We start from the raw sequence: 25417 nt of genomic DNA on the forward strand, positions 1-25417 counted from the left end.
CAGGAGGGCGAAGCGATTTTAAACAGTCTAATAGATGACATTATTTGAAGGATTCACTGATATCTGCTAGGCCGGCTATAGGTTAAAATGGAGGGTGCTCAACATTTTGGAGAGTGTGGGCCATCTGAATTATTCAGAAATGTTTCTCGAGCCACTCGGGTGATCTGAAAATGTGCAGCAGGCTTCAAGTGATCTGTACAAATGCCGTGGGCCGATGAAGTGAACTGTGAATGTGTCGAAAAGAACGCTTAAGTGATCTGTAAATATTCATTCAAGTGATGTGGGACGTTGGTCACTTTGGTGATCTTTAAATGTGCCGTTGGTCATAGAAATGCTCTGGAACGGTGCCGCAGGTCACTTTAGTGCTCTGCAACCGGGCCGCGGTGATTTGTAAATGCAACGAGGGTCACTTCAGTCATCTGGAATTGTGCCGCCGGTTACTCAAGTCATCTGCAAATGTACCCCCCTTGGTTGGTTTTTACAATCACGCCAGATGACTCCGAGGGCCACCTTTGCCCTGCAGGCCATGGATTGAGCACGTGTGACGTAGAATGCGATACGATTTCGCCCTTCATGAAATGAATCTCTCGTATTCTATACACACGCACATTCTTCAACATGTAATTAATGTTTCATTGTCAAAACGTACGAGATTCACTTCCCGACCTCGAAACGTCGCGGAACAAAATGAAATGTCTCTCGCGATGATGAGGAGAGAGATGTTAAAAAAAAAGGGAAACCGCACGTAAGGTTCGAGACACACACAAACGCGATATTTATTGCCGGAGGGGGACGAGATTTTAAACTGTTGTAATGGATGACATTGAAACTTGTTTGGAATATCGAAAAGAGATGAAGAGGAAGAGAAGAAGGTATTTTACTCGCATTTCTTGTTTTGGTTTTCTATTCAATACAGATAAAATGCCGGTGTTTGTGGCCGTGTGACGTAGTAGACGGGCCTAACGTGATTTCTTGTTGCTGTTTTGCGTCGGAAAACGATTGGCCTCCACTTTTAATGAGTAGTTTGGCCCGCAAATTGAGTTAAGCTTCCATCATGAGAGCTAGTCATTAAATTATTTTCGTGGTGCCGGAAGATTATTGTTTTCGTTTTCCGACATTTTGATCGGAATTTCTCAAGTTTATGGTCGGATTTATTATCATCTTGTCAGTGGGAAAAGTACTTTCGTTTCTGAAATATGAAGATTCCGTTCCTTGTGGCTGTGATTGTGCCGTGTTTCGTTGTGTGCCTCAGTGAAAACGTGCCGGATACTGGAGTAATAACGGTAAATTCGACTGGGCAGACTAATGCGAGTGTGCCGGCTGTACCGGATTCGGTGAAGAGAGCGAAGGACGTCGAAGCTGTTATCAAGAAGCTGTTGAAAGATGGCGTTAAGAGGATACTGCCGTACCTGATGCAGTACAATTCCCCGAATGGCACGTCCAGCAAGTGCACGCGGTCCTTGTTGAAATTTATAGCGTCTTTGACCAGTGCCAAATTGTGGGCCGTGCGTAGTAAGTTCATTTAAATTTACATTATTCTGCACAGCACGTCGTTTTCAGTCTGTGGTATGACCAGACATGAAAACCGATTTTGAGAGTCGAAAGTACAGCGCGGGTGATTTTAATGTTCGATTTTGCGAAGCCATGCCCCCCCCCCAAAACCGGTTCACCACTGACACCTTCCTCCGCTATCAATTCTGGAATGTCTGAATGTTCCCCGTTGTTGGCTAGATGTATTATACCCCCCCCCCCCCTGTCACTATTCTTTTGTTAAAGCAAATTTGGGGAATGAGTTACCAAGAAAATTTAGTAGAATAGGAGAAGGGTGGCAAAATTTTTATAACCCCCTGGATGAATCTGCCTCCGCCGAGACAGCAAGGCACTAGGTCAGTGAGTAACCAAAACAATGACCAATAGTTTGCAAGCACGTGAGAGATCAAAAGAGTGACTTAGAGTGTGAGCAAGCATATGAATGACCGAACGAGTGGCCTACAGAGCAAGGAACCAAGTCAGTGAGTGACCTAGAGCGTGTGCAAGTATGGGAGTGACCAAAACAGTGTGCAAGAGCGTGAGCAGAGGGCGCTGACTCAAGCCATGGATCCCACCACAAAATTTATTTGAGGGGGGCCCACAAATGGCCTCAGCCCCGGTGCCTATGGATGTGTGACTGACCAAAACAGAGTGCAAGCCTGCGAGTTACCAAAACAGTGTGCAAGCACGTGAATGATTAAAGAGTGACTTTAGAGACGTGCACTTGCGTGGGGGGGGGGGGGAAGGGAAGGCTAAACAAGCAGGTTTTAGTAAAAGGTGGCGAATTTAAGGAAAAAATGGCCAAGGAAGTTAGGGAGAATGGCGACAAAATTCGTGTGGTGTGTGTTCACACGCGGCAAAACCTAATATGCGCCTCAACTGCTCCTTGACATAAGGGGAAAAGTTGTACGAGATTTTCTCATTCGGAAATTCTCTGGCTATGAATTGGACAAGACTGACCGACCCTCTGTCATAAATACCTTGGTCCTCAACCCCTTGATTTATTTTCCTGGACGATGGTTTGATGGCCCAGGGCCGGTCTTAGTCACTCAACGGCCTGGTTCAAGAGCAGTTGTGCGGCCCTCTTCAATATTACGAGTGAGATGCGATGGGGGGGGGGTTAGGCCTACAGATTAACTAATTTGCGGGGGGGGGAAGTTCCGCCAAAATACTTGAAATTCAAATCCTCCAAACAAACTTTTCCAAGGAGAATTAATGTTTGATGACCCAGGGCCGGTCTTAGTGATTTAACGGCCCGGTGCAAGGAGAGTTGTGCGTGCGGCCCTCTTCAATTTACGACAGCAGATTTTTAGTCATTTTTGACTCTCTCCTCCCCCTTGTCAGAAACCCCCCCCCCTTTTAACTCATATTGGGATTAGAGACGCAATCCGGGGAGGGGGGGGCATAGGGAGGATTGTGTCCCCCCCTCCCGACGACAAAAAAAAATCAAAACTTCGAAATGCCTTTATATGTTATAATTAATTTCTGTTAATTTCAATGCTATTTGAAGGCTAAGCACTCAAAATTTATTTTCAAGAAATTCATTATAACCTACCCTCTTAGCCACAAATGCTAAACCCTTGGCCCACGAACCAAATGCGGCCCCAGGGGTTATCTGATGTGGACTGTGCCCCCCGTTAAACCTAATTTTGTAAAAATGTACTAAGCGGCATGTTTACAGATCACTTGAGCGACCCGTGGCCCAATTCCAGAGCATTTAAGTGACCCATGCCACATTTTCAGATCACTCAAGTAGGGCTGTGGTACATTCACAGAACATTCATGAACCCGTGACACAGTTCTAGAGTACTTAAGCAACCCAGATACATTTCTAGAACGCTTGAACGGACCATAACACCAAACATGGCTTCCCGATCTGTCCCTTGCGGGATATAAGCGGATTACCTCGCGGCTGGGCCATGCTGAAAGAGCTCTCCTGGCATTTAGAGGTAACTAAATTGGCTCTGTAGAGCAATGTTTCTCAACCGCCGGGGTCTGGCATCAACCAAACTGAGCCGTGAATAGTCCACCGATTCACTTTAACCCATTTATACCCCATTAGGCGTGTGTACATTGCTGGGCCTTCCACTTACATAAAATAAACTAACCGGGCAGCGGGCTTCCAAAGGTTGAGAACCACTGCTATAGAGGACTCGTCAATAGGGAGAATGTTATTTCAGGTGCCCACAAACCAGGGAAAGTTTACTCTTGTTTTTGGCATAAAACGAGTAAGTTGGCATTAAGAATATTTCACATTTTTATAAAGAGCGGTTGAGGTGACGTTAGGCATCATTCACCCCCCCCCCCACTCCGTCATGAAAAGTCAGAAAACCCCATCGAACCCCCACCGGTGCCAACGTGGTGGTCGGCTGAAGTTGGTTATCTATGGTTCCCAACTTCGAGGCACGAATGCGGAGTCGATCTCACAATTGGAAAGTCTCGCCACAGAGAGCAACAGGCCTACAAACAGTACAAATATGCAATCATTACACTTCACTCACTTTGCTTCTGAAATATAGATGGCAGCACGGAAAAATGAGACACTGGATACGCACTTAGACTCTTAGGCACACACACATTCACACTTCCGGTGCAACTCATTCGGAAGTAAATTTCCAATAGACGATAGAGCAGAGTTGTGCTCAGTATGAAAGAAAGAAAACCCGCCCTAATTCAGGCTAAAGCTCACATTACTGACACTGCTTAAGATCTTCGGATACGTCGCCATCTAGTGTATCTAGCTTCCCCTTTCAGCGCACGCAAGCGTTAAGCGTTTAGTGGTCTAGAGCAGTGGTTCTCAATCTGGGGCCATATGGCCCCCTTGCGGTCCTGAGATATTCTAGGGGGGGAGGGAACACGGGAGAAAATCAGAAGAAAGGGGATCCACGACAGGTGGTGAAGGGAGTCAGAGAACTGTGAAGAGAAAAAAGCTTTAAAAGTGAAACGTGGTTGAAAAATATTACTACTTTCAGAATTCATCAGATCCGTTCATAGAAGGGGGTGTCTTAACCCTTGGGTCTATGTGGGCATGACCCGGATCTTCATGTCTATAATGGAGGGAGGGGGACTGCACTATATGGAATCTGATACTATGATTTTCATATGTAAGCTGTTACTTCCAGCTAAGTATTTAGGGCAGCCAGAGCAACGGTTGGTGTGATGTGTTAGGAATGTCGATTTATTGTGTATGTTCGTTGGATCGTACCGTATTTTACACAGACCGTTTTTTAACATATAATTTGACTCCTGGGAGAGATGATAACCTGCCATTAGAGTCCGTGCTTAGCCAGGATTCCAGAGATTGATCCGATTTATTAAAATTTCATTCATAATAAAAATATAGAGTGTATCTCAATCTTGGGTGAGGGTAGGGGGGGGGCCCTGGATAGGACAGGGGGGCCACGAGAAAAAATGTGATCCATAGGGGGCCATGAGCTGAAAAAGGTTAAGAAACGCTGGTCTAGAGTGCTCACGCGGCAAATGCGAGGACGTGGGTTTGATTATACGCAATGGCAGTTCAATTTTCTTTCCTGGATTTATCTTCGCATCAACCAGCTGTCGAAACCTTCGTATTTTTGATATAGCGCCATCTATGAGTAATATTTTGAACTGTTTCCTGATTGATCAAGTAAAATTTTTCTACGCCGTGATAGCTATTGTAGTGCAGATCACACGTTTTTGTCAAATAAATATTTTGTCAAAGTAATTTTCGAAATGTGTCAAGGATTTTTTCCCCATTGTATATATAAAGAAAGAACGTAATTACATATCATTTACATTGCTTAAAGATTTTTGATACGTACAGATAGTGAACAAATTTTTTCTCTTACTCTGGTTTCAGTGCTTGACTCAACGTCAAAGCCGCCGGCAGGAGTGTTTGAAGGGACCTTTTCCGATTTCGGTGCTTTCGACCAGTGCCTGAGCATAACAGTGCCTTTCAAGAATGGAACCGAAGAGTTCAGGGGCTCTTATTGCGCCGTCGAAGCGAAACCGTACATGCCGCCTATACCGAGGAATTTCACTATGGCAATTCAAAAGAAAGCTGGTCCACTGCAAACAGTAAGTTCCGTCTATCTTGGGCGTGTCCAAACTTATATACAGTCGAATCCCGTTATAACGAACTCCAAGAGACCGAAGAAATCACTTCGTTATAATGGAATTCCAGGTTTTTGCATTGCCCCTATGTAAACTTATCTTGGGGGATTAGAAAAGTGTTCGTTAAAACGAGATTTTCGCTATAACGGTATTCGTTAAAACGGGATTCGACTGTATATATCTCACGAGGGGTTAGGCCCGTCGGTTGTTAAAAGCCACCCCCCCCCCCGACTTTATTAAATACAATAGGAATGGACACACACACAAACAAACAAGTTGAGATATATATATGTACAGTGTATATATAGCAAACTGGGGCAGGCCCGTCATTTTGGGGGTCAGGCGAGCTGTTGCTAGGCCCCCCCCCCCCCGGCTATAAAAACTACACTGAAAATGGTACATATATATATATACACAAATACATTCATATAATATTATGTATGACCAATGAGTATATGTCCTTTGTCCCCCCCCCCTGGAAAAATTTGAAATGACGGTCCTGAGGGGTACGACAGTAAGGCATTTTACTGGAACCGTTGATCCTAGAGGTACACTTCCAATTAGAAAAGGTTTCCAAATAACGTGTAGTACTCAGATATGTCATTCCTGTTGCAAGGGGTTGTATAGTTATTAAAATAGAAAAAGAACGTTTTTTATACAGTCCCCGTGTGACTTCTAATTGGAAGTATACCTCTAGGATCAACGGTTCGCCAGTGAAATGACATACCCCATCTGCTATGCACCCTGTATATATATATCGAGTTGTATATATATACTCTTTGCCCCTCTCCCCGTCGGAAAAAGTGGAAATGACGGGCCTTTAGGGGGGGGGTGCACAACCTTTCCAGCTCACGAACCAGAACAGGGCTGTAACTGGGGGGGGGGGGGGGATCCACACAACAGCGGGCACAAATTTCATCTCCTTTCACCTATCCTTCAACATTGCAAGTGGGGAGGGGGAGTAGCCGAAATGCGTGCTTGCCCCGCATTTTGGCAACTTCACTTCCCTTCGATAATTATCGAAGGAAAGTTTTAAAATGATAATAATAATAATTTTATTTTTTTTTTAAATTATAATTTTTTGACTGTAATTGGCAATTTTAGGTGCCTCCGACAAGTTTTTAGCTGTAATTTGCATCTCTACTTGCCTCTGACAATTTTGTTTTTGGTAGTAATTGGCAACTTTACTTGTCGTTAACGATATTCTGGCAGTAATTGGCAACTTTACTTGCCATTGACAATATTTCTCAGTTGAAATTGGCGATTTTACTCGCCTCTGACTAATTTTTTTTTTTTTTTTTGGCTGCGATTGGTGACTTGACTTGACTTAAGCAATTAATTTTTGACTGTGATTGGCAACTTCACATGCCTTCGAGATTTTTTTTTTTTGGTTGTAATTGGTGATATCCAGTATGGATCCTGATTTTCACGTATTTTTATGAAGGAAATATGGTCAGCCTAAGCATTTATCGTGTTGTATGCGTTGATACTTTTTTACCGGAATAATTTTCGCAGGCCGGATGGAATTTGTTTACGGGCCGCATTTGGCCCACGGCCTGGAGGTCATGCAACCCTGCATTACATTATTAATTTCTGATCATTATTTACAGATCGCTGACGAGATACTGACAGCTGGGGTAGCCTTTCATTACTTGAAGCTTCGTTTCGGAGTTTGTGTTCCATCGGCTTGTAGCGAGGACGATTTGAGAGCCATCGCAAAACCTGGTATAACCAAATCGAACCCGTACTTTTGCTATTGTGTGTATGTGCTGAAGAATTAAAAATTATATAAGAAATTATTTAAAAAAATTATACTACTTTATGTTATCTTTATAGTTGGTGAGAGAATCAGGATGAACATCGTTATACCTCGATGTTATGTCAAAGAGCCAGTCCAGTTCAGCGCTGTTCAAATAATAGTTGTGTAAGTATAAGCTGGTAAAAAAATATTATAACAATATTTTATTGTAATTTCACATTCCTGTAGAGATGATATTACCCACAGACCCCATTGAGTGTACTGTATTACACTGGTGTAAGAAATTAAGAGAATTTGCAGACTTGGTCGATTATCTCTAGAACTACTGGAACCGATTTTAATGAAATTTGATATGTACTTACATTGATACAATACAAAACAAATAACTATTAAATAATTGTAATACACACGCATGATCGTGCGTAACACTCGTTGGTGTCGGAAGGTATGAAACAACGGTTGCAGAATAAAAAAAATGGGTTAATAGATGGATTAATAGGGAGTATGGTCCCCTCTTACAGATATACAGGTCTCGCAGCGTGATTTCATACTTGAAATAAGGCAGTTTATCATTTCCTACGGCAATTGGTCCCACTCGTTCAGCAACGCTGTTTTCATTTCCTGGATGGTTCCCGGAGGGGGGTTGCGAGTTGCAATTGCCCTCCCCAGAGCGTCCCAGACATGCTCTATAGGGTTAAGGTCTGGGGATCTGGCTGGCCAACCCATCCGGCGAATATCCTCACTCTCTAGAAAATCGTCGAGCAGAAGAGCTCTATGTGGCCTCGCGTTATCGTCCATTAAAATTAACTCAGGGCCAACTGCACCCCTGAAAAGGCGAACATAGGGCTCCAAGACCTCATCCCCTATACCTCACACCAGTCACAGTGCCTCTTTCAAAGACATGGAGAGGTGTGCGGCCATCCAACACGATGCCTGCCCAGACCATTAAACCTCCTCCGCCATAATGGTCGATTTCGCGGACATTGGACGGTAGGTAGCGGGTCCCTGGTTCTCTCCATATGAACGTACGGCGAGAATCGGTGCTTAGGCTGAACCGGGACTCATCAGTGAAGAGAACGATCGCCCATTGATCCATACTCCAATCTCTATGCTCTCTGCACCATGATAAACGGATTCTCCTGTCCGTAGAAGTGAGCGGGACGCAAACAGCAGGTCTTCTTGCAAACAACCCTCTCTCATGAAGTCTTCTGGAAACAGTCACCCTCGATACACGGGTTCCTGTGGCTGCATACAAGTCACGAGAGAGCTGTAGCACTCCTGTTACGCCTCGCTATAATCGACGAATGGCGATCTTCTCTGGCCGTCGTGGCTCTTGGACGACCTTGCCCAGGCTTTCTCTCGATGGATCCGGTATCCTGGAACTGTTTCCATAAGTTACACACGACGCTGGGCGTTAAATTGAACTCTCTACAAATCTGGACTTGAGATTGGCCTGCTTCTATCCTCCCCACAACTCGCCACCTCATTCCATCGTCTAAACGTTGGTGGTTACTCATTTTTACTGTTACAATTTGAAATCAACCGATTGCTGCAAAATAACACCAAGAAATTCGCCGAGTTGTGCTAGCGAACGAAATGCGTCTTAACTTACGCGCGCGCTTATAAGGGCTGTTTCTCTACTGGCTCCGCCTACACACACGTGTACGCTTACGTATTTGACGTACAAGATTTGCATTTTTGTCTAGAAGCAGTGGTTTTACATTCAGTTCAGTTCTTTTCATGAAATTCGATAAAAAATATGCAAATTCTCTTAATTTATTTCACCAGTGTATATCGAAAAAAGAAATTGATAGGAGAAACAATTAGGGGAAATACAGAAAAAAGTGAATAAATTAGAGAGATAATTTGGAGACCGATAAGAAATAAATAATTATAATTCACAGACCCCTTTCTGGTGGCTAAGACAGAAATAAAAACCAATACATGGAGACCGGTAGAATATTTATGTAAAATCTAAAAATTTTTATAGCGACTGCATGAATTACGTGACCCACTAATTATGTAATTATCTAAAATTATAAAGCGGGTGAAATGTTTCATTCCGGACGGACTAGCGGTTGAAGAACTCTGTTCTATATAGGGTGTCCCGTAAGTGCTAATGCGGCCATTATCTCGTCAATCGTTCGTCGAAGACGCATGGTTTTGATTTCAAAAATGACTCTGTATAAGTTTTGAGAGTGAAAATACAGTTTGTCACAAACTAAAACAATCCAAGTTTTTATACGGTTCCCTTGCCCTCTAACTTCCAATTGGAAAGTTGTTGCCCTTTTTTTTTCTGAGGCAAAAAAGAAAAAAATCCCACGTTTCTAAGTGCATCATTCACCGAGATATTCAAAAGTGGAGAAAATTTGGGCAAAGACAGCATAAATAAAAGGAAAGGAGCGTTGTCGGTTAATTTTTGCAGTTTTTTTCCCGATTTTTGAATTTAGATATATCAGTGCACATTGCAGTTCAGAACATGGGATTTTTTTTTTTGTTTGGCTCAGAACAACTTTCTAATTGGAAGTTAGAGGGCAAAGGGACCGAATAAAAATTAAGATTTTATATTTTGCGACACATTGTATTCTCACTCAGAAAACTGGTACAGGGTAACTTGTGAACGCCTTTTGAGCATTTTATATCATCACACCCTGTGTAATGTTTGCTTTTTCCAGTTTCGTGCTGTTCCTATTGGCTTTCGTAGCTTCAGCCAGTACGTGCATCGAAATCATAGGAAGATCCAGAAAACTCTTCAAAGGAAGATACAGTAAGAACTAAATAAACTGATTATATTTATTTTAAAACTGTTATATAGATGGACATAACATATAACTCATGACACCAATGATGGATGAACATTTTGCTCATAGGTTCTGCGGTAAACGTACTGCTGTGTTTCTCCCTCGCAAGCAACTACAAGAAGCTGATGTCCTCCTCGAAAGGTCAGGCCCAGCTGAATGCCCTGCATGGCATCAGGGCTTTCAGCATAGCTTGGGTTATACTCGGCCATACATACGTCTGGACGAACTTCCAACTTCTTCGTAAGGTTTTCCCCTCATTGAATTTGAAGAATGTCAAACGACGAACGCAATTAATAATTAGCTGATTATCACATATCATCTTTTTTTTTATTTATTTGACAGGCCACCCAGAAGAGACACAGAATTGGTTTAGTTCTCCCGAGATGGAGGTCATCTTGAATGGATGGCTATCGGTGGAACCATTCTTCTTGCTAAGGTATCACATCCATGAGAAAAAACAAGAAAATGATATAACTATAGATAACAATTGAATGACTGATATACAGGGTGCTTCAGAAAGGACTCCCTATATTTGAAATGGATTTTAAGGGATTTTTCTTCCGATTTTCAACAGGTTTACGAAGACAGCGGTATAAGAACAAAAAAGTGTTCTATCGAGAAATCAACTTTACGAAATAACAATGCTAAAATAAGAAGCTTTTAAACAGGCGAGATATCTCGTCGATGCCGCTTAAAGGGTAAATAAATTAATTGAAATGAATGAGAAGAAGATAACGAATTTTCAGGGGACTTATTTATTAAAGATTCTCACTGTTCCGTCAATTTATTGGAAATTTTTTCAGCATTGCAAAATGTTTGGGCTTGTCAATGCTAAAATAAGAGGCAAGAGATTGACGAGATGTCTCCTCAATGCCGCCTAAAGCAGTGTTTCTCAACCGCCGGGCCGCGGCCCGGTACTGGGCCGTGACATCATTCATACCGGGCCGCGACTGATCTGCCGTTTCCCTTTCCCCCATTCACTTTCCGTTAATTCTGTGTTTGACCGGGCCTTCCACTTACAAAAATGAATGAAACCGGGCCGTGGGCTTCCAAATGTTGAGAACCACTGGCCTAAAGGGTGAAATTTTATGTGCCTAAATTATTAATTTATCTATTAATAAGATTAATTTTATTCGAAATTTATTAATTCAAACTTCTAAAATGAATGCTTCTAGAGATAAAAATTGCTTAGGCCGCTATTACACTATAAAAGTTTTCTGAAACTCATTTTATAAAACTTGAAAAATTCAACCAATAAGATTATCGGTTGCATTTGCTAGAATGTAACCTATGAGCTTTATTGGTTGGATTTTTTGAGTTTTATAAAAGGGATTTTATCAAACTTTTATAGTGTGATACCGGCTTCAGGTATGTCTAATTCAGTACAGAAATATGATCTGGTTCAACCTTATTCTTCTTCCATTATCCCTGGAAGTTCCCGGTTGCATTTTATAAGCGGGGTCGCGGGAGAGAAACCCCCACTCCATTCCTGCTCCATTAAACGCAATACCTGTTTCATCTCCCTGTAATACAGTGTTTCCTAGTTATGTCATTTCAAGTTAGGAAAGTCCTTTCTTTAACACCCTGTACCTCAAGTTGTAAATGTTGAAAAATTTCTCTTTGCAGTGGCCTCCTAACTTGCTACGGCTGCATTCAAATGATGGAGAAAACCAAGGGAAAACTGAACGTTCCGATCTTCATCTTACGACGATATATCAGGTTGCATAATCATTCATAATCATTTTTTTTTTATAATTATCCTATCCGATCCATTTCACTTAACGTGTCGCAAAAATATTTGATCACAAGCAATTTTTTCACACTATAAATTTACTAAAAAAATAAATATGATTGGCCTTTGCTCTAACAAGGAAAGGGTGCTAAAGCCGGGTTTTCCTAGGAATAGGTGTTTTGCGCCGCGTGAACCGTATGATTTCCCGTCGGCAGAAACGTGTTACATAATCACGCTGTGCGTTAATGTTCTCCTAGCGGGGCGCATCAGATCAGGTCGGTATAGTATACGGCTTTGGCATCAGCTACTCTGTCGTCTGCATGCTCCAGTTTGAAGGGAAGAGAAAGAAAATACACAAGGGTGAAGAGAATATCGGCAAAACCGCGGCGCACGACGCATTTGACTCCTCCAGAAGCAGTCGGCCAATCACGCCCGACGTAAAGCGCTGTCGTCAGGCGTATTGCGCTCGGTAGGAGAACAGCCATGCGGCTTTTCTTATTGGTGAGTGGGCGGGGTATCGCGCTGGGCGAATCACGTTGCGCGTGGCACAGGAAACCTGCTCCTAGGAAAACCTGGCTTAAGGAGACATTTTCAAAAAAAATTACCGGAATTATATTACGGGACACTAAAAAAAAAAAAAAAGACCAAGTAAATATTTTAATAATTTGAACGGCAAATAGAGGCAAAGAATGAATTCAAAAATCCCGCAACACCAGAGTCTGGCGTCATTCAAACAACACATGATTCAGTCAGGGCCGTCTTAAGAGCATCATGGGCCCCCGGGCCAAGTGATTTTTCTGAGGCCCTACCAGGCAAATTCTTTAAAATTTCAATCAGATCTCATTTTTGTGAGGCCCCTTTCCTCTTGTGGCCCCCGGGCCGTGCCCGGGTGGGCCCATGCCTTAAGACGGCACTGGATTCAGTACAGCACAGACAAAGGCAGAAAATAAAAGAAAAATAACTAGTTTCTCTAGAACACATGATAAGCTGGAGGAAAGATGAAATGTATTTTTTATATAGATATCACCAAGAAGCGCAAGAGGCGATGACTAGCCAACTGCTATCGTTTTCAATCCTTTTCTTGCGCCTTTAACTCCTTCTCTTAGGGGTCATTCAAGTATTACGTAAGCAAATTTTTAGCCATTTTTGACCCCCTCCCCTTGTCAGCAAAATTTCGTCATCATCTCTGCCCCTCTGAATCCTAACTCATATTTTCATAAAGGGGGGGGGGTTGATGACGTAAGCATTATCCAAACCTCTCCCTACCCTCTTGTCATCAAAAGTCAGCAAATCGGAAACCCCCTCCCCCCCCCCCCCATCGATGATGACGTAATACTTGAACGGCCCCTTACAAGCGATTTGAAAGAAATTCGGATGCTCTCTATTTGAGGAATCGGCGATAAATATGGCAACCTTGTCCTAACCTAATCGCGCGTTAGAAAAAGAGGGAGCAAAAAAATCGAAGAGAAAACGAAGGGAGAAAAATGGAAAAGTAAAATAGTATAACAGATAAGTTGATAAGCGTGTTAGTACAAAGTCGATTTCCCTTTTCACGTTCACCCTACCTGTTCTCTTTCACTCTTATGAGAAAGATAAACCATATATGGGGGGGGGGGAAATCACTATCAGGGTATAATAAAACCCAGGGGAAAATTATATAGGATTGCAACAAAACTTCGCGATGATGAAAAGAGAGAAAAGAAAACAGAACTTGCTGGAATTTATTCCACTGGTGTTTGAATGCAATCTTACGTCCTTGATCGTAAAGTAATTAATAATTGCATTCCCCCGCTAATTTTTTGTTTTTGTTTTTACGTGTTTCTGGGTAAGGCCGGGATTACACTATAGAAGTTTGATAAAAACTCTTTTATAAAACTTAAGAAATCCATCCAATAAGCATATCGGTTACATCTGAGAAAATGCAGCTGATGGTCTTATCGGTTGTATATTTCAAGTTTTATAAAATAACTTTTATCAAACTTTTATAGTGTAATCTCGACCTAAGATGAATATATTTGAATTCTTTTCATAATTTTTCTTTTATGACACCTTGGGGCCCTTTCCTTGTAAGATGCGAGATCCAGTAATTCTGGTATATAGACCATAGTCTGATTTTATCTTCTTATTCCAGGTTGACGCCAGCCATGATGATGGTCGTCGGGGTTTTCTTCTTGCTTCCACTGATAAGTTCGGGACCTTTCTGGTACGAGATAATGGACACAGAGTTCAAGTCTTGCAAGAACAACTGGTGGACGTCGCTGCTGTACATCGCCAACTGGACCTCGATGAAGTCCATCGTAAGTTTGTGACGACCGATATTCATCCCTTGAATGGATTCGTTCGTAGAAACGTCACTCGAGATTGACTAACAACATTCTAAAATGTTTCTTTTCTTTCAAATTCAAGTGCATTCACTCGAATTGGTACTTGTCAGCTGATTTGCAACTTCATATTCTCTCCTTATTCGTATTGTACGCTTTGCATAGGTGAGTATTTAGGAGCATTTCGTCTTTGCAAATACCCGTTTAAGCATCTTTATCTTCTACTTTTTGACATATTCGTGAGAAAAATAATGTTTCATACACAGTTGAATATTTCTCATCTAGATCGTCAAAGATTGGCTACATCGTCATGGGAGTTTCAACTGTGGCAACCAGTGCCATCGTGGGAGTCATCACTTATTCCTGGGACTTACCACCGTTCATACAGATATCTTCTGCAAACGAACAGTAAGTGGATGGCCAGCTTTAAACCGGGTGCGGAAAATTCACCGACAAAGTGAAATAGTGAGTGAGTGGGTGAGTGCACTGACTCACTCGGTAGAGCAGTCAATCACTCACTCACTCGCTTGGTTACCCACTCCGTCATTCGTACTGTCACTCACTTGATCACTCATTTGGTTATTGACTTGCTCGGTCACTCAATCACTCACCCACCCACTCAATGACTACATACGGTCATTACTATTTTATTACACACCAGCTCCTGTCATATCGCCATAGAGCAGTTTAGTACCAATCGAGTTGGGTCGGGAATGAAGGCGCCATCTGTCGGTGGTCGTCTCAAGCTCGTTAGGGAAAGAACTTATATATGCCCTTCCCACGGATCTGACGGCAGCCTTCATGGTGGTAGACGAGCATCTTACTGCTTCGCCCCTAGGGCAAATCATACGGTCACTGACTCATCGGTCACTCAAAATCTATCTCCCTCTCTCGCTCACTCACTCACCCGATCATATATACGGTGATTCACACGGTCGTTCACTCAATCGCTCATTCATTTGGTAACTCCCTCGATTGCTCACACGGCCACTCACTCACTCATTTATTCCGTTACTCAAAAAGTCACTTACTCAGCCATTCATAAAGTTATTCTCCTCGTTCACTAATACACTCACTCACTGGAACTGTTGCTCGTGAGTTTTCCCAGCGGTGATTTTTTTCGTCGGTGAATTTTCCGTAAATCTTTTAAAAAAAAGTATATTAACGGTATTGAGTCCGTTTTCATAGTGATAAAATGGCACTTGTTTCATGTCTGATTTCAGGAAAATAACCGATACCGTGGACCTCATACATATAAGAACCTTCACCCATTTCGGTTCGTACTGCGTCGGTATGCTGACGGGTTACCTGATTCTCAAATACAGGCACGTCAAGCTATCCAAGGTAAGCGTAACGCGACGAAATGAACACGTGACTTTCGTTTGTTTACATTTACGTGAATTGAAAGATCCGAGTGACATTATTATTATGATGTGATTTCTGTAGAGGACGTGTGCAATGTTATGGTCCGCCTCATTCGTCATCAGCATGGCTTCGATTTACACTGCTCATCCGTGGAACATCGGCAGGGATTCGGGACGTTTCCTCACTAGTGTGTATGCGGCACTGCATCGTACCACATTCAGCGCCGGCGTTGCTTGGGTTGCGTATGCTTGCGTTACAGGACACGCTGGTAGGTTGCAAAAATATTTTATATTGAAATACCCATTCTTTAATTTTGTTAATCTGGATTGAGAGCAAAGAAAACCGACCCCATGAAAGAAATGTGAATATACATGTTCGATATCACGTCTGTAAAGTTGGGGGGGTCTTCAACCCATGGCCCGCCCAGAGGGGCGCATTAATGATTTTGCACCCTGTGGGCTACACGAATATGTCACCCTTCTCCCATATTGGTCTGATTTTCTTGACGACCCCATTCCTTATATTTGCCGCAGTGGGCTCGCTTAGACCATGCCCCAGTAAATACGCCTGTGTTTCTGAGGCACTCTTCTTGTCACTCACATGCTTGTGTGCTCTTTTAGTCACTCCCATGCTCATATACTCGTTTGGTCATTCAAATATTTGTACGGTATTTTGGGTACCCGCATTCTTGTACACTATTTTGGTCATTCCAATCCGATGCTTGGACACTTTCTAGGTCACTCGTTTGGTCATCCACATACTTGTTCACTCTTTTTGATCATCTCCATGCTCACACATTCCCTAGATTACCTTTTGGGTTACTCCAGATGCTCACACACTCTCTCTCTAGGTCACTATTTTGTCCACTCAAATGCTTGAAAACTCTTTATAGGCTACTCGTTTGGTACTTTAATCGACCACGCCAATAGTGGTCACAATGATGAAGGAGATGTAGACCATTATTAAAAATGGGTCTGGCGCTCTGTATAACTGTTTCACGGTCACGGTCACTCGTTTGGTCACTCACTCACCCATTCCTCGCCGAGGCGTATTTATGGTTTTACCACCTGGAGGTAGGGAGGCTATACAAATTTCGTTACCCACTCATTCGTCAGACTTGCCACCTCTTCCAAACTTGCTGCCCTGGGCTGTAGCCCAATGAATGAACGCCAGGGTTTCTGCCATCGGACTTATCCCCGTTGCCGAGATCTCTTCCAGCCCAGCTTCGTGGCAGAGTCTGGAACAAAGTGAGTGCACCTAACAGTCTGAGTGTGTAGCTTGTGTTGTGTATGATATTTCAGTGCCGCCATCTATACTTCAAATTGTGAGTGAAGTGTAATGATTGAATATTTGTAACGTTGTAGGCCTGTTGCTCTCTGGGCTGTAGCCCAGTGGGCACCCCTTGCAAATACGCCACTTGACCTACCAAAACACCAATTGGTGAAAAATACGTAACATTCCACTATCTGAAACTGTGACAGTAATTCCTATTCCTTTTAGACATTCTTTCTATTGTTTGTGAACAACTGGGATACCTACAGAAATGCGTACCAAATCATGACCAAAATTCGTACCGACTAGTTCCCACTTTGAAGCAAGAAGAGAGTTACAGAAAAGTAATAAGAGAGAGAGAAAATTTCCTGTTATTAGTAGTGATCGGGCCGGGAGGAGGGTCATTACTTGGAACAAAATTATCTAACAATTAATGTTAATTAATCAATTATTGATAATTATTTATCTATACAGTGTCTCCTGTAAGTGTTAATGCGGCCTTCATCTCATCAACCGTCTGTCGTAGTGATATAGTTTCCACTTTAAAAAAATGCTCAAAATGTGTTCAAATATTACTCTGTTCCAGTTTTGAGAGTGGAAATACAGTGTGTAACAAAATAAAATAAAAAAAATCCAATTTTTCATACCGTGTCCTTGTCTTCTGACTTCCAATTAGGAACTTGTTGCCTTGTTTCTCCTTGTGTGAGGCCATCAATATTTTTTTTTTTTTCAAAGTTTTTAACTGAAATGTCCACTGAGATATTTGAATTCAAAAATTTGAGAGAAGTTGGGAAAAGACAGCATAAACGAGGGAAAGAAGCGTTGCCCGTTAGTTAGTGCTGCTCTTTCACAATTTTTCTCCGATTTCTGAATTCAGATACCTCAGCGAATATTCAACTTAGAAACGTGGAAATTTCTTTGTTGGCCTCAGGATAGACAGGGCAAAAACTTCCTAATCAGAAGTTTCAGGACAAGAGGGGGGGGGCTATAAAAATTTCGATTTTATTATTTTTGACACACTGTATTTTCACTCTCAAAACTGGTACAGGGTAATTTTGCAACGCCTTTCAGACACTTTTTAAAGTGAAACTGTACAAGGCCGCATTAGCACTTACAGGACACCCTGTATATTAGGCATGTCGTTTTCTTACTGGTAGATGCTCTTCTTGACTAAAAAAATTATTCAATAGCATTAATACAGTTTCCTTCCTTCCATATCCTTCCACATAGGAATAGTCAATGACTTTTTGTCGTCGCCGATATTCGCTCCCTTCAGCAGACTGACCTTCTCAGCATACTTGGTGCAGAGTCTGGTCATCTGGGTGCGCAAGGCTTCCACCAGAGAAAGAATGTTCCTCAGCGATTACAACGTGGTAAGATTTTGATTATCAAAATAACCGTTTCCAATCGCATTCCACACTCATGTCCATTATGGCCCAATAGACATTCGTAAATATTTGCTCCCCTCACCCCTTCCCCGCTGTGTAAAGAAGTATTAGCGGCATAGGCTGTCTACAGACTGGTCCAGCATTGCCCAGTGTTCTTCTGAGAGTATTTGCTGTGGCCAAACGGATTGGAAGATCGAGAAAGAAGGCGGCTTCTTTGACTTGAGATAGAGGCCGGAAGGGCCTCGTCTTTCGACAAGCCTTTCAGTATATATATACAGTGGATCTCGCTTTTAACGTTTTACAAGAAGAAGAACTTCAAAAAGAAACCATTATAAGCGGGAAAACACTTTAAACGGGAAATCTTAATGATAATTACTTAGAATTGAGAACATGAAAATAAGTCGTACTAAGCAAGAACTTTATGAACGGGATCGACTGTATGTTACGGTAAATGTGATAAACCCGGTTATTATACATAATAACCTGTTATTATGCATAATCGCCGAGCATTTTGGTAAGTTTGATAAATTTCCCCAGATTTATCACTTTTACCGGCAATTACGCATACTGCCTATATGTCACGACGTTGGTAAATATGCTAAATTGTACTATATGATATTGCATACATGTATTGTATCATTATAACGGGGTACCATCGTAAAATTTTTTAGCATTACATCGAGGATCCGACTATATTCATATCACACATACTTGACCCAAATGGAATTTTTTTCATATTTATCAAATTCACTAATTACACTAGGGTATTATGTATAATCACAGATAAAGGCGATAAATTTTAAGTATTTATCAAAAATACCAACGACATTCGGTTCTTATGCACACTCGCCGGTAAAAGTGATAATTTTTTAGTATTTACCAACGACGCTTGGATATTATACATATTCGCCGGTAAAAGTGAGGCCCTCCTCACACGGGGAAACTAAAGTTCGGCAACTGATAAGAGAAACCGTCTCCCGAAGACCAGTACGTATATCGCTCTAGACGCCCTCACACGAGGAAATTAGCGTCAGGTCACTTGGCGACTGACATGCTAGTCGCCGCCAACTTTTGTTGAAGAAATTCATCAAACTTACCAAGACGATTGTTGAGTATGCTTAGTAACCGATTCGCCACATTTACCGTAAAGTTCATATACCTTTCTGCCTCCAACATTTGACGATCATTGCCAGTTGTGGAGCGGCCACACTAATCGCGAATGATCAGGATTGCAGCGAATCGGGCCAGGCTGGACCAGCACCTCCTAGAGATAGAATGCCTCTTCAGTCTGCTTGTGACGTCAGTAAGTAGTCTATTTTCACTCAGAATATTCGGGGGAGGAAATTCCCCGCTTGTGCCAGTATCATCGTTGAGAGGAAAAGAAAATGATCGAATTGGCGATTTCTATGCCCCACATCCAATCGCTATGCGGTATTTGTGGGCCAATCGGGAAGATTCCACGCCAGAATAAGAAGAAACGAAATAGGATGCTGCGTTTCAAAATGTAGCAAACTTGCTAGGTAGTCTGAATGACGTTTATGGCAAACACTGCAGAGGCCTTCTATCTCTAGGTGGTGCTGGCTGGACACGAGTGTGACCCCCGGCTGTACGAAAGACCATTGCAGTTACGACACCGCACCGGATTCGATTTCATACTCATTAGGTTTTTTTCCTCCAATTACAGGTATATGAATACTTTGCGCACTTGGTGGTCGTGATAATGTGCTCTGTTCCGTTGCACCTGCTAGTGGAAGCTCCGATTTCCAATCTGGATCGACTTATATTCAGCAGGAAGGCGAAACCAACCGACAGCAACGATAGCGGTGCCAAAGAAGTCAAGGAGGACAACGAGTCGCCGTTAACGAACGGTGACGTGTCTGCAGTGTCTAATGTCGAACTGAGATCAGTGAAATCTATTCACGTGGACAACGAATCGAAAGTTCCAGTCACGAATGGGATGAACCATTAATTGAAAAGTTCCTAAATTAATGTACAAAAAAAACAGAAACGCATTTGATTTTTTCAAAACTTTATGTAAATTAGTATTTCATACATAAAAACGTCTCTAGATGTTAGTGTTGCGTACTTGTGCTAGAATATTTTAGCTGGAGTGTCAGGTACAGGGCCGAACTTACAAGACGAGGGGCCAGAGGCGTCTTGATAATTTCAGGGTCGCCCTTAGCCCCGAATTTTATATATTGCGTGGGAGAGGGGGGAAATTTAAAATTGAAATCATGAAAATACAGAATACATGCAAAAAATGAATCCCAGCATCTATGAAAATTCAGAATAAATGCAAAAAAATAATTGCAGCGTCTATCAAGAGCCGCTGTGGTGGTCGAGTGGTGGTTATAGCGACGGACTCGCGATGCGAGGATCCGGGTTCCAACCCCACAGTGGTGGTCGGCTGAAGTTGGTTTTCTGTGGTTCCCAACTTCAAGGTGCGAATGCGAGCCGATCTCCCCCGTTAAAAAGTCTCGCCACAGAGAGCAACAGGCCTACAACGTTACAAATCTTCAATCATTACACTTCACTCACAATTTGAAGTATAGAAGGCGGCACTGAAATATCATACACACAACACTAGCTACACGCTCAGACTGTTAGGTGTACACACTCACTTTGTTCCAGACTCTGCCGCGAAGCTGGGCTGGAAGAGATCTCGGCAACGGGATAAGTCCGGTGGCAGAGACCCTGGCGTTCATTCATTCAGCGTCTATCAAGATTCGGTATTAAAGCTATTCCTGACTTAAAAAACTGCGTGAAGTGTTATCTCTTTTTTAAACATCCAATTCTTGCACATGAAACCTCCTGGGCGACAAAAAGCATTTTCGAAAACTGGCTCATGGAACTAGAGGCTTCAAGAAACGAAATAAAAAACACTTTTTTTCTATTTATTTATTTATTGTGAATGGCAGGGTGGCATCACTAAGGGGGGGGGGAACAAAGAAATAAACATACAAAGGAATAAAATAATATAAGTAAGTAAAATAATAGGGGAAAATACGGTGAAACAATTATGATACACATAACTATTAAAAGCGGTGTATGTAGTATTACATAAGAGAATACAACGAAAAGTTCCGAAACCACAAAGTCATAACAGAAGCTGGCTCAGAAATGCTAGAAACTGAAAACTCTTCGGGAAAAAGAAACAATATTGTGGGAATGTATGTTTTATACATTCACCATGTTGTGAGAAATGTAAAGAGGAGATATAATTTTCGACAAACTTTTCATTACATGTGTAATTGGTGATATCCATTCAAAACATACAGTATTTATTTAATAATCTCCGACACGATTTCCATTCCTTACATATTTATGATTAAAGCGTTTCTCGCTCACTCATTCCCTTAATATATATAGCTCGCTCGCACGCTAACGGACTCTGTAGCTCACTCGCCCACTCATTCGCTCACCCAGTAGCTCACGGACTCAGTAGCTCGCTCGATAAATCCCGCACTCACCCTCTCGCCCATTCACTCGCTCCCTCACTTACCCGCTTGCTCAATCACTTACGGACTCAGTAGCCTTGCTCAATCACTTACGGACTCAGTAGCCTTGCTCAATCACTTACGGACTCAGTAGCCTTGCTCAATCGCTTACGGACTCAGTAGCCTTGCTCAATCGCTTACGGACTCAGTAGCCTTGCTCAATCGCTTACGGACTCAGTAGCCTTGCTCAATCGCTTACGGACTCAGTAGCCTTGCTCAATCGCTTACGGACTCAGTAGCCTTGCTCAATCGCTTACGGACTCAGTAGCTTGCTCGATCACGCGCTCATTCACTCGCTCCCTCACTCACTATTTCACTCGCTCACTGACTCAATAGGTCACTCCCTCACTCACTATTTCGCTCGCTCCCTCACTCACTATTTCACTCGCTCACTGACTCAATAGGTCACTCCCTCACTCGTCCACTCACTCGCACGCTCACTCACGGACTCAGTAACTCGCTCGTCACTCATTCCGTCATTCGCCCACTCACTAAGTCACTCGTTCGCCCCTCACTCAATATTTCGCTCGCTCACTAGCTCACGGACTCGGTAGCTTCGTGACGAACTGTTGTCGGTGAGTTTACCGTCGATGAATTGCTGGTCGGTACATTTTACTAGCAGTGAATTGTTGTGGGTGACTAAGTTACGGCCCAGGGTCTCATAAATGTCTGATATTAAATCAAACTTCTTTACAGCCATTCAACCCGTATTTTAATTTTCGTCGACAGATAGCAGCAGCAGCGACATTTTGATTTTATTTAATTACTGAGGGGCTCATTCGCCTGTGGCGGCCACCCCCCCCCAGCCTCCATTTCCTCTTCACAACATATCTTGTTTATTTCGCGCGCGTCTCACCTTATCAGAGTTCTATGAAAGGCGACATGTCAAAGCACCAGCTTACTGACGAATTTGAAAATAATAAACGGCAGAAAACGGGACCAAATAATTTGGTCCCGATGAATCAAACGCTTCCCGATATATTCAAGAGTAAAATGAAAACTTCACCAAAAAACGTAACCGATCTCTGTTGCATAGAAACAGGCCCTTAACAATTTTGGGATTTTATATTATAGAACTAGGGAGGGCCAACCCCCCTCTTTTCCCTTCACAACATATCTTGTTTATTTCGTCCGACTTCATCAGCGTAGTATGGGAAGGGACATGTGAAAGCACCAGCTTACTGTAGAAGCGAATTCTACAATGATAAAGCAACAAAAAGCAAATGTGATTCATCAAGTAAAACCAGAAAACTTCGCCATGGGGAAGTTTTCTGGTTTACCCAGACTCCAATTCGCTGAATTTTAGTGGGGCCCCTGACTGTATTTATCTCGGCTACCGATGTGTTGAAAATTTTACAATATTAAACACAACAAAAATCAATCAGATTCATCCAGGGACACCCGAAATGAAACCTGTCAACTTTTCCGACTTGGAGCCTTGTCGGACATTCTTCCCTGTGAGGAGACACGAAAATTTTTCATTTTTATCAATTTTACAACGAATTAAATCGAGGGCCCCTTATCGAGTAGCGGGGACCCAATACGCAGATTTTTAGTGGGGGACCCAGATTGAATTTGTCTCGAGCTTCCGCTGTTGCAAATTCTACAATGTTAAACAACAGAAAAGAATGATATTCATCCTGGGCACCCAAATTTGAAACCGGTAATCATGAGGCCCCCGACTTGGAAGCTTGTCGGACATCCCTCGCTGCGATTGCCATGAAAAATTTGCATTTGTATTCATTTTACCAACGAATAAAAACCAGGGGCCCCAACCAATTACCCCACCAACAATTCATATAACTTTACAGGGGCCCCAGACTGGCTTTATCTCGGGCTTCCGCTGTTGCAAATTCTACAATGTCAAACAACAGAAAAGCATGAGATTCATCCAGGGCCCCAAAATGAAACCTGTAAACATGGGGCCTCGGAAGCTTGTTGGTCATTCCCTGCTGCGAGTGCCTTGAAAAATTTTCTTTGGTATTTATTTTACCAACGAATAAAATAGAGGGCCCCAAACAATTACCCGGGACACCAATTCGCAAACTTTTAGTGGGGCCCCAGACTGGCTTTATCTCGGTCTACTGATGTCGCAAAAAACAAAAAAAATCAATGAGATTCATCCAGGGGCCCCAAAATGCAATCTGTCAACTATTCCATGGGGCCTTAATCGGACATCGGCTTGTCGGACATCCCCCCTGGGAGTGGCCACGAAAGTTTTTCGTTTTTATCAATTTTACAACGAATAAAATCGGGGGCCCCTTATCGAGTAGCGGGGACCCAATACGCAGATTTTTAGTGGGGGACCTATACTAGATTTATCTCGGACTTCCGCTGTTGCAAATTCTACAAGATTAAACAACAGAAAAGAATGAGATTCATACAGGGGCCCCAAAATGAAACAGGACCCCTGACTTGGAAGCTTATCGGGTATACCCCTGTGAGGGCCACGGCAAGTGTTCATTTGTATTCATTTTACCAACGAAAATATCCAGGCCCGCACTCAATTACGCTTGACCGAATTCGCAAATTTTATGGAGGCCCCCAGACCGTGTATATCTTGGCCTTCCGCTTTCGCAAATTTTTCAATGTTAAAGCAGCAAGAAATCAATGAGATCCATCAAGGGCCCCTGGAAATGAAACCTTTTAACTTCCCCATGAAGGTATATGTGCAATCCCCCGGACTTTTCTATGATTTTAGCACGATTTGGCAAATATGTTTATTTCTAACACCAATTTTGGCGATAATTTGCGTTATTCCGTATTTATGAGCTTAAGTTTACTGTATTTCTCTCGAGCAAATATGGTCAGTCTACTAATGATGACACTTCAGCACATAAAGACTCGTTAGATGTCACTACGAACAGTTAGTTGTCTGTAACAAATATAAGTAAACAAATCGACATTTTACCAATGCCTATAACATAATAAAAGCCCGCGAGACACCGCGAGACACCCAGGCTCTGTCGCAAGAAGCAACGCAAGCACTTTGCTTGCGTATAAAGACTCGTTAGATGTCACTACAAACAGTTAGTTGTCTGTAACAAATATAAGTAAACAAATCGACATTTTACCAATGCCTATAACATAATAAAAGCCCAATACACTTCTCTCAACTTATGATGTCTTAGCATATAAAGACTCGTTAGATGTCACTACAAACAGTTAGTTGTCTGTAACAAATATAATTAAACAAATCGACATTCCACCAATGCCTATAACATAATAAAAGCCCAATATACTTCTCTCAACTTATGATGTCTTAGCATATAAAGACTCGTTAGATGTCACTGCAAACAGTTAGTTGTCTGTAACAAATATAAGTAAACAAATCGACATTCTACCAATGCCTATAATATAATAAAAGCCAATACACTTCTCTCAGCTTATGAGAATGTCTTAGCATATAAAGACTCGTTAGATGTCACTGCAAACAGCAAGTTGTCTGTAACAAATACAAGTAAACGAATCTGACCGTCTATCAAGCCCTAAAATGTAGAAAAAGCCCAATATATTTTTCACAGCTTATGATGATGTCATGGCATATAAAGACTCGCTAGATGCCACTGCGAACAGTTTGTTGTCTGTCACAAATACAAGGAAATGAACTCAAACTGGTACGTACCAATACTACTTTTTAGGTATTTGCTTATTGTG

At 42.3% G+C, this 25417-nt stretch overlaps 1 protein-coding gene across 1 annotated transcript; it reads left to right on the top strand.

Annotated features, from left to right (window-relative positions):
• Window positions 1–905: 905 nt before the first annotated feature.
• Window positions 906–20333, top strand: LOC149080935 (nose resistant to fluoxetine protein 6-like). The gene is made up of 15 exons (XM_089237626.1): window positions 906–1512; window positions 5372–5589; window positions 7236–7350; window positions 7462–7549; window positions 10060–10151; window positions 10255–10425; window positions 10528–10621; window positions 11812–11904; window positions 14049–14214; window positions 14324–14403; window positions 14524–14646; window positions 15462–15582; window positions 15685–15871; window positions 18106–18248; window positions 19948–20333. The coding sequence occupies exons 1-15, from the start codon at window positions 1197–1199 to the stop codon at window positions 20230–20232; spliced, it is 2292 nt and encodes a 763-aa protein (XP_089093752.1). The 5' UTR covers window positions 906–1196; the 3' UTR covers window positions 20233–20333.
• The last annotated feature ends 5084 nt before the right edge of the window (window positions 20334–25417 follow it).

The sequence above is a fragment of the Pholcus phalangioides genome, unplaced genomic scaffold (assembly GCF_987345545.1).
Source record: "Pholcus phalangioides strain wild (caught in Gottingen) unplaced genomic scaffold, Ppha-v1.0 ptg000010l_1, whole genome shotgun sequence".
In the NCBI taxonomy this organism is placed as follows: Eukaryota; Metazoa; Arthropoda; class Arachnida; order Araneae; family Pholcidae; genus Pholcus; species Pholcus phalangioides.

What these genes read in the sequence shown, in the direction of transcription:
- LOC149080935 (XM_089237626.1), top strand. Translation starts at nt 1,197, where the DNA reads ATGAAGATTCCGTTCCTTGTGGCTGTGATTGTGCCGTGTTTCGTTGTG. An exon ending in GAACCATTCTTCTTGCTAAG is followed by an intron (nt 10,622 to 11,811) that starts GTATCACATCCA and finishes TTCTCTTTGCAG; the next exon opens with TGGCCTCCTAACTTGCTACG. An exon ending in GGCACGTCAAGCTATCCAAG is followed by an intron (nt 15,583 to 15,684) that starts GTAAGCGTAACG and finishes TGATTTCTGTAG; the next exon opens with AGGACGTGTGCAATGTTATG.